The sequence below is a fragment of the Bombina bombina genome, chromosome 7 (genome assembly GCF_027579735.1).
Source record: "Bombina bombina isolate aBomBom1 chromosome 7, aBomBom1.pri, whole genome shotgun sequence".
Classification (NCBI taxonomy): Eukaryota; Metazoa; Chordata; class Amphibia; order Anura; family Bombinatoridae; genus Bombina; species Bombina bombina.
Window position 1 is genome coordinate 367,176,467 of NC_069505.1, and position 9,293 is coordinate 367,185,759.

General features: G+C 40.5%; 4 protein-coding genes across 4 annotated transcripts; 1 reads left to right on the forward strand and 3 right to left on the reverse strand.

Annotated features, from left to right (window-relative positions):
- Nucleotides 1–1,278: 1,278 nt before the first annotated feature.
- LOC128666453 (histone H4) lies at nt 1,279–1,696 on the reverse strand. The gene has a single exon (XM_053721061.1). The coding sequence runs from the start codon at nt 1,622–1,624 to the stop codon at nt 1,313–1,315; it is 312 nt and encodes a 103-aa protein (XP_053577036.1). The 5' UTR covers nt 1,625–1,696; the 3' UTR covers nt 1,279–1,312.
- A 1,438-nt stretch (nt 1,697–3,134) lies between these two features.
- On the reverse strand, nt 3,135–3,509 carry LOC128666451 (histone H2B type 1-J-like). The gene has a single exon (XM_053721059.1). It carries the CDS (start codon nt 3,507–3,509, stop codon nt 3,135–3,137), a length of 375 nt encoding a protein of 124 aa, XP_053577034.1.
- Nucleotides 3,510–3,807: 298 nt separating this feature from the next.
- LOC128666447 (histone H2A type 1-like) lies at nt 3,808–4,200 on the forward strand. Its single transcript, XM_053721055.1, has one exon. The coding sequence runs from the start codon at nt 3,808–3,810 to the stop codon at nt 4,198–4,200; it is 393 nt and encodes a 130-aa protein (XP_053577030.1).
- Nucleotides 4,201–8,121: 3,921 nt separating this feature from the next.
- Nucleotides 8,122–8,783, reverse strand: LOC128666445 (histone H1C-like). Its single transcript, XM_053721053.1, has one exon. The coding sequence runs from the start codon at nt 8,781–8,783 to the stop codon at nt 8,127–8,129; it is 657 nt and encodes a 218-aa protein (XP_053577028.1). The 3' UTR covers nt 8,122–8,126.
- Between the last annotated feature and the right edge of the window lie 510 nt (nt 8,784–9,293).

The window sequence follows — 9,293 nt, forward strand, 5'->3', positions numbered from 1 at the left end:
CATTTTGAAACCTTCCAGTTCCAGGTGATAAACTCTCCGCATTTTCCAGTTGTTGTGGTTTATCCCTGGCTCCAAAAGCACAATCCCAGTCTTGATTGGCGCCGGTCCGAAATTTTGTCTTGGTCTCCGCAATGCAATGTATTTCCACTTGTGCACTTCTTTGGTATTCTTCGGTATCTCAATTGCCAGAGGAGTACCGAAAGTTCCTAGACGTTTTTGACAAGGTGAATGCCGGTACGTTGCCTCCTCACCGGTCTTATGATTGTGCCATAGACCTGCAACCCAGAGCCATTCCTCCTCGGGGCCGGGTTTACCCCCTGTCTGTTGCGGAGAATTGTGCTATGGAGGAGTATGTTGCCGATGCTCTGTCACAAATTTGATCATTGAAATTAATTGTAAAGTTGTTTCAAATTGTATGTTCTCTCTAAAACATGAAAGAAAAATGTTGGGTTTTATATCCCTTCAAACCAATTGTGTGACAGAGGCCAGCAATACTTTGCAATGCAATAAGTTGAACCCCTTTTACGGGATAGTTGTTGGTATAAAACTATTTTACATTCTCTCACAGATTAGGCGATAACTTATTAACATTTTTTTTACTTCCAAAAATGTTATAGGGGAGCCATATTTTATTGTGTAAAATCCCTGTTTTAACCATAGACTTTCCCAAGCCACTTATACATGAGCTTTATTTTCTAAATAACAAATTAAAGGAGTATTTAGTAAATATCATTTCAAAAAGAAAGGCCTAGTTATAGTAAATAACAGTGTATAGGTTAAAGCACAAGTGTGGTTGAGTTAGCCTTTGCATATACTAAATATATTATTTTTTTTTTAAAAAAAGTGTTTGGTTAATGTATCTATTAATATGCACTTAATGCCTACATTTTGAAAATCATAATCTGTGATACCATTATATAAAGGTCATTATCTAGAAAATATAGTTTAATGCAGTTGTTAAGATACGTTAGTGTTTCCTAAAGATGATAGATTAATGGAGCTTTTGTGTGTGTGTGTAACATGGGGCTGTGTACAAACTAGTGTTTTATTACCTGTTTATACTACGAGTATGTAGAGCAGTCACATTGCCTTTTACATTAGGTTGTTAACTGCATTTTTTCCTTCGTTTCTCTGCAGACATTTCTAAAGTTAAATAAGCAATTCATGAAACAACTGTAGCAACGAACAATATTGTAAATTAAAATCTAAATCATAAAAAAATCAGACAACGATCACAGCTCCATATATGAATGTGTAGGTGGCTCTTAAAAGAGCCTTTGGGTTGGTTGTGTGAATGGGGAAAAAAATATGTTTAACCCCCGAAGCCGTAGAGAGTGCGGCCCTGGCGTTTCAGAGCATACACCACATCCATAGCGGTTACGGTCTTCCTCTTGGCATGCTCAGTGTAGGTGACGGCGTCTCGGATGACATTCTCCAGGAAGACCTTGAGCACTCCGCGAGTCTCCTCGTAGATAAGGCCGGAGATTCGCTTGACACCTCCCCTACGTGCCAAGCGCCGAATAGCCGGCTTAGTAATGCCTTGGATGTTATCGCGGAGCACTTTACGGTGCCTTTTTGCTCCGCCTTTTCCTAGTCCTTTGCCTCCTTTACCGCGTCCAGACATTGTAAATTCAATGAGTAAACTGATTCCGAAAAAGCCAAAGCGCCTCCTTATATGGTACTGACGAGAACCTGATTTGGAACTGAAAGGTGTTTTTTTTTTTTTTACTTGCCTTTTCTGATTGGCTGATTTATTGTGTCATCTTCTGGTTGGTTACAAGAGCCGAAATTACTTTCTCAATTAATCCCCAGTGAGTCACAATATACTTAGTTTATATATGATTTTGACAATGTCCTGCATGTGTACAAAGCTTTCGAAACATTTACTAAATGGACAATTAACTGACATATGTACATTAATTTAGAAATCCTCGTTTGTTACAAATTAATATATGCGCTAATAAAATCATTGTAATAACTGTAAAATAATATCCAATTTGAAATTCATGAAAACCCAACACATCCAAAGCAATCTGTGAGCCGTTGCATCCTTTAATGTGATTTCTCATCCCGCAGCGCCACCTACTGGTCATAGTTTTTTTGTCAAAATCTTTTGAAAGAAATAGTAAATTACCTTGTGTAATAATCACAACATATGATTTAGCTAAAATAAGCTTTGTGTGAGGGAAAAGGCCCGAACTTTGTTTCATTCTATTATAAAAACATGTTCTCAAATAACGTTATCAATCTATTTCCCTATTTAGTTGAACCTGAACAATAGTCGGCGTTTTTTCCTAAGGGACAAGTAAAACAACTTGTATAAGTTTATATTATATTAATAAGATCAGTATTGAACTTTAGTGAGTCAAAGGCTCTTTGCCTATAAGAGGTGAAGGGAGGGTAAAAAAATGCCTAGGGTTTTAAGCTTGTGATAACTGTGATCATTTTATTCATTCGGAATTAATGGAAGCAAATAAACATTCATCTTATGTTACATGATGGATTTCACAGAACAAGCAGCAAAACCTTAACAAACCACACAGCGACTCTTATAGTCTCTCACTGCTGCATAGGATCAACGTGCAGCTGGCGTTTCCTTTTCTTCCATATCTGCCGCCATTTCTCTGTATGACCGTTAGTGGTTTAAATAAGCCCGGTCTCCTGTGTGTTCTCTGTATTATCTGTTCTTAGCGGTTACTAAATCTAATAAACGTATGTTCCTGATTTCCAAACATTGTGTCAATATCCCTACTCGGTTATAATAGGTAACGTTTTGGGCCAAATTAAGGAGTTAAACCTATAGGCGCATCTGTAAATTGATTAAATTGGTGAAAGACCCGTCTCTCTATAAATGAATGCAAGAAAAGTGCAAGTGTACGAACATATGCTGTTAGAATTTTAGTCTATTCAGTGTAAATACATATATCCACTAATGTAAAGTAAAGAATATATCGACAAAACATTTCCCCACAACTAAACTTATAGTGTCATATTGAATATTTAGTTATTTATAGAGGCGTACAAATTTTATATACGCACTGAGAAACAAGTATAAGCTCTGATAGTGAATATATGGATGGCTCTTAAAAGAGCCTTTGGGTTTGTAGAAGATATTGTGAACAATGGGATCAGGATTACTTGGCGCTGGTGTACTTGGTCACGGCCTTGGTGCCCTCAGACACTGCGTGCTTAGCCAGCTCTCCCGGCAACAGCAGACGGACAGCAGTCTGGATCTCCCGGGAAGTGATAGTGGAGCGCTTGTTATAGTGAGCCAGGCGTGAGGCTTCCCCTGCGATTCGCTCGAAAATGTCATTAACAAAGGAGTTCATGATGCCCATGGCCTTGGAGGAGATGCCAGTGTCCGGGTGCACTTGCTTCAGCACCTTGTACACGTAGATGGCATAGCTTTCCTTCCTGCTCCTCTTCCGCTTCTTCCCATCCTTCTTCTGAGTCTTAGTCATGGCTTTCTTGGAGCCCTTCTTAGGCGCTGGCTTGGCTGGTTCAGGCATTGCTGCTGGGAAATAAGCTCTTCACAACAAAATAACTAATAGTTGACGGCAAATCCAACAGCTCTATTTATTTGCATCAACCAAAGGGGCGTTTATTGAGTCTCATAGTGGATTAGTTGAAAATGTCATGTGAGATAATCTGCAGTTTATGAATGGTGTATACCAAGTTTTAAACTTCATTGGTTCTCTCCAAAACTGACGAATCACAGAGAACACTGCTTTGTCTATCAGGGTATATGTGACCTTGCAGCGCGAGAATTGAGTTACATTTTGTGTTATCCACAGAGTATTAGTAAACATGTCAGGACGAGGCAAACAGGGTGGTAAAGTCCGTGCTAAGGCCAAGACTCGCTCATCTAGAGCCAGTCTGCAGTTTCCAGTTGGCCGTGTGCACAGACTGCTCCGAAAGGGGAATTACGCTGAGCGTGTGGGAGCCGGTGCTCCTGTCTATTTGGCTGCAGTGCTAGAGTACCTCACCGCTGAGATCCTGGAGTTGGCCGGTAACGCTGCCAGGGATAACAAGAAGACCCGCATCATCCCCCGGCACCTGCAGCTCGCTGTGAGGAACGACGAGGAGCTCAACAAGCTGCTTGGTGGTGTCACTATTGCTCAGGGCGGTGTTCTGCCCAACATCCAGGCTGTGCTCCTGCCCAAGAAAACTGAGAGCAGCAAACCGGCCAAGGCCAAGTGAGCACATAACCCGAACTGTAATCTCGATCACAACCCAAAGGCCCTTTTCAGAGCCACCAACCCTTCATAAAGCAGCTGCATTTATCTATTTTATACCATTTACTTTTCAAACTAAAAAGTAAACAGAAATATTTTCTTTTGCATTTGTGTAAACGCCACAGTCTATAATAAAATGAATACCCGATGTTCATTACATATAAATCCATATTAACATTGGTGTGAGAAGCTTTTATATTGCAGTGCTTTGGTCGCACTATTAATTGTGAGTTAAATTGTATGATCGTTTCCCGACTAGCAATACATTCAATGAAAAATGTGCACCGTAAGAATATACCGTCTTTAATGGAATATGGTTATACAAATCTACCAGGGTATGTAGATATTACAACCCACGTCCTACTGTTGTTTTGTAGAGAAAACGATATAGTGAATCAAAACAATATACCTCAGACTGAATCATTGTTGCACTTTTCCAAAGTAACAAATGTCTATACATTTCATCGTTTGTACTATATGATATAATCTCTAGATGTTAATGGCATTATATACATATGGCTTCTTATCAAGTAGGCAAAGGAAGCTTTATGGCGGCAATCAAACTTAAAGTGATGGTAAACTCTCCCCTTTTTAAAATCAGATCTGGAATGTAAGCGCTATTTTAGATGGAGTTTAATTCATTGGCTGTAATGAAGATGCAGTATAACATGCTTTTTAATATAGATATGAAATTCAAATACTGCATGCTCCTCCGCCCACTTCAAAAGTAACATTTTCTGTGAGCTCACAGATTGAATTGTTGTCCAATCTGCGCTCTCCCCATCTGGCACTTTTGTTGTAGCTAGAGCATTGATTGGAGAGTAATTCAATCATTTAGCTGACAGGAAAATTGACTTTTGAAGTGGGTGGTGTAACGTGGGGTATTTGAATTTCATATCTATATTAATTTAAGTTCTAGCGCATCTTCATTACAGCTAATGAATAAAACTCCATCTAAAATAGAGCTTACATTCCAGATCTGATTTTAAAAAGGGGAGAGTTTACCATCACTTTAAATACTCTGTAACGGGCCCTGAAATCAGTGACACTAATACTGCATTTGTTATAGAAAGACTGAATTATTGATTCTCATACTTTATATACAGACATGTTCCACTGACTATAATACCATACGTGCACACATCGCTACCCCCGTTAGCGGCTTTTTCAGATTCTCACGTTTTGATCAGTAAAGATCTGCTACGCATTTGTATAACGCTAATTAAAGTTATTATGTATTAAGTTCCGAATAGAAATGTAACTAACAAAGGTTTGTGGAACAGGCGGGATTTTTAAATGAAATCTTAACGGTCAGAGGAGCCAATCAGTGAGTAGAAGAGAGAGAACTACAGCCAATCACGGTTCTCTGAGCCTTTACCAGCATCAGCCTGGGAGAGTTTTAGTATAAAGCACAAGTGTTTATTTTTTAAATAAGTTATCACTGTATAGTTAGTATGGATTATATTACTTACAAATTGTACATCCCTAGTAATAAACAAGACTGAAACAGTTTAATGCTGCTCTTCTAATCTGTATCGTCTGATTGCCAACAAACTGTATTTTATTTACTTAACATGAAACATCTGATGATGTATCACCCAAAAATCACTTATTATGCTGCAACTTTCCATACACAAACTCTCATAATGTTCTTCAATTAGATAAATGCAGAAACTGTGCATAGCCCTGATGCAGCTGATCCCAGGGGTATATCATCGGTCATATGGTGCTGATGATATTATATTTCACAGACAGTCAAGAGCGCTTTTGTTGTTTTCTCTTTTTTTTTAAAGGTAACATTAAACGTATCATCCTCACCGCAGCCTGATATATTGTTGTTCTGCTAAATGATATAACGCTCGGAGCTTGTGGCACATAACTGGCAGCTGAGGGGGAACAGATGTGCTCTGTGGGTTTTAAGAGAATATTTATAGTTCTATCGTTAAATATCAGGCTTCGTATAAATACTACGTTGATCAATCAATCTTTATTAGTTGAAAGGGCGGACTTTTTAAAATATAGCCAAACGGTCGCAATAGCCAATCGTTAGGAAGGGAGGAAAAACTTCAGCCAATCAGGGCGTTCTGAACGTTATATATAAAGCCTCTCTCTGGCTCCTAGTCAGTACATTGTATAGTAACAGGCTATTAGAGAGGAATCAGTAGTCACTATGGCCCGCACAAAGCAGACCGCCCGCAAATCTACCGGAGGGAAGGCTCCCCGCAAGCAGCTTGCCACCAAGGCTGCCAGGAAGAGCGCCCCAGCCACCGGCGGAGTCAAGAAGCCTCATCGCTACCGTCCCGGGACTGTGGCTCTCAGGGAGATCCGACGCTATCAGAAATCCACCGAGCTCCTCATCCGCAAGCTGCCCTTCCAGCGCCTGGTCCGTGAGATCGCCCAGGACTTCAAGACCGATCTGCGCTTCCAGAGCTCTGCGGTCATGGCGCTGCAGGAGGCCAGCGAGGCTTATCTAGTGGGGCTCTTCGAAGACACCAACTTGTGTGCTATCCACGCCAAGAGAGTCACCATCATGCCCAAGGACATCCAGCTGGCCCGCAGGATCCGCGGGGAGAGAGCTTAGACCCACCGCAAACCCTAATATCCACTCACCCAAAGGCTCTTTTAAGAGCCACCAAATTGTCTCTTCAACGAGCTGCACTTGCTATGTTTCTTTTAAATCTCTCCCACCGGGTGGCCCATTTTTTTTCTACTTCAATGTATATAGTTCGCACAACCTCAATGGTTAGTAAGGAGATTCACTTGCTGTATTTTAGACTGCACATACAATCTTACGATTCTCACAGATAATGACTTCAGCTTTATATTACCTAGGTGCCATGGTAGTTTTACAAACAATACCTTTTTATTGACAAATCTAGTTTTTAAACTACACTAATCATGATCCCTTCACAATATAGTTCACCACGCATACCATATATTTTTAGGTTTACAGGTTGGTACCCCCTTACATGAGTTTTTGTCTATACTTACAGCAGCTACTTTGCTCATGCGCACAATGCAATATAATACTGTAGCAGGAGGCACCTCAAACACATGGGAGTAATGATCAAGCTTTTCTGTAATTTGATTATATATTAAACAAAAATGCAACAACTTTACTATTGATTTTATAATGTTGCAGATCTGTCGAGTGATAACAGGCAAAGAACAATAGATTACAGTGAAACCCTTTTCCATCTTCAAGGTGCACTAGTGATACATATATATAGCATCAGCTCTAGAAGATTCAGAACAAGCGCAGTACATGTGCAAATGTCTCTCTAAACTTAAATGAGTGTCAAGAATTTGATATACCTCTTTATACACAGGGTTTATCTATATTAAAGTCTACACTAGGAAATTACATTAGTACATTATAAGGAGGAAGAAACACATTAATTGTACCCTCAGTTAACCAAATTGTTACCTGTTATACAGCATAATAAACTGAATGGAAACAATGTAACTTTTATTTATAGGTTATACATTGTATTTGTGAATAATTTCCATAATTAACTAAATGTTACACATAGGACGATCTCTGTATTCAAAACCTGCGCCAAGGCCTCGGTGTCAGCTGTGATTGGGGTTTAACATATACACTGGTCATTCTGCACAATGTGCTAATAAACGGAGCACTTCCCTATTTCATAATCAGATCCTCACACAGCTGCAATTAATTGACGACATGTATTTGTAATCCATTTACTGTAGGTTTATTACTCATTTTAACTTATTCTTCAGTGCCCTGCAGAACAGATTGATGTGAATCATCAGCTACATAATAAAAAAAACAAAACTGAGTTAAACGTGCACAATGTCACAGCTCTTTTGGAAAGTGTTAGTGGCTCTTAAAAGAGCCTTTGGGTGTGAGGATTGAGCAAGGAGCGATCACTTTTTAGCAGCCGCCTTCTTGGCTTTGGGTTTAGCGGCCTTTTTAGCTGGGCTCTTGGTTACTTTCTTAGCCGTGCTCTTTGCTACCTTCTTGGGCTTGGCGGCTTTAGGCTTCTTCGGGCTTTTTGCAGGGGCAACCTTGGCGCCTGTGGGTTTCTTGGCCTTTTTGGGACTTTTCTTTGCAGCAGATGGAGCCTTTTTGGGCTTCTTGGGGGACTTGGCCGCTTTCCAATTTGGCTTTGCTGCTTTATTGGATTTGGCCTTTGCTGCCGGCAGCGCCTTTTTCTTGTCCGATTTCTCCTGGCTCTGCAGCTGCTTCTTGTTCACCTTGAACGAGCCAGAGGCCCCGCTGCCTTTAAGCTGAACGAGCCGCTCCTTACTCACCAAGGCTTTGAGAGCCACCTTGAGGCGGCTGTTGTTCTTCTCCACATCGTAGCCTTCCGCAGCCAGAGCCTTCTTGAGAGCTGCCAGGGAGACCCCGCTGCGCTCTTTAGAAGCGGACACCGCTTTAAAAATCAGATCGGACACGCTAGGACCGGACTTTGCAGGACGGCTTTTCTTGGCTCCACCTGATACAGCTGCCTTCTTTTTCGGCTGCTTCTTGGCAGGAGCGGCGCTTTCAGCGGGAGGTGCAACTAGCGCGGTCTCTGCCATTTTGTCACTAGAATATACCAATTGCGCTCTTTCTTGTGTTTAAATAGAAGCCACGTGGCGATGTGATTGGCTATACTGTTTACAGATGTGTTCTCTGATTGGTTACTTGCATGTAGGCGCATATGTCTCCTAGTTTACAAAATGGCACAGATTTTGTGTTTCCACAGCTTCACTTAATCTAGATTTTATTAGACTATATGTGTCATATCTGTGTCTCTCTCACACAAGCAGAAACTGTGCACCTTATGTTACAGACTAATGCCTGCACAATGCAAACAGAACGGTATTATCTGCCGCAGGGTGTGCTGAAATGCCAGGAGCCCCAGACTTGTCTTATTATGAACAGCCTTGTTATCTGTATATCTCAAATAATAACCTGAATTTCACATTATACAACACAATGCATTCTACTAAATCATGTTATTTCAAGAAAAGTGACATTGTATCAATAAAAGCACAATCAGTAGATGCTATAAATGAATCAAGTAGCACATTTGAAATTACAACAGC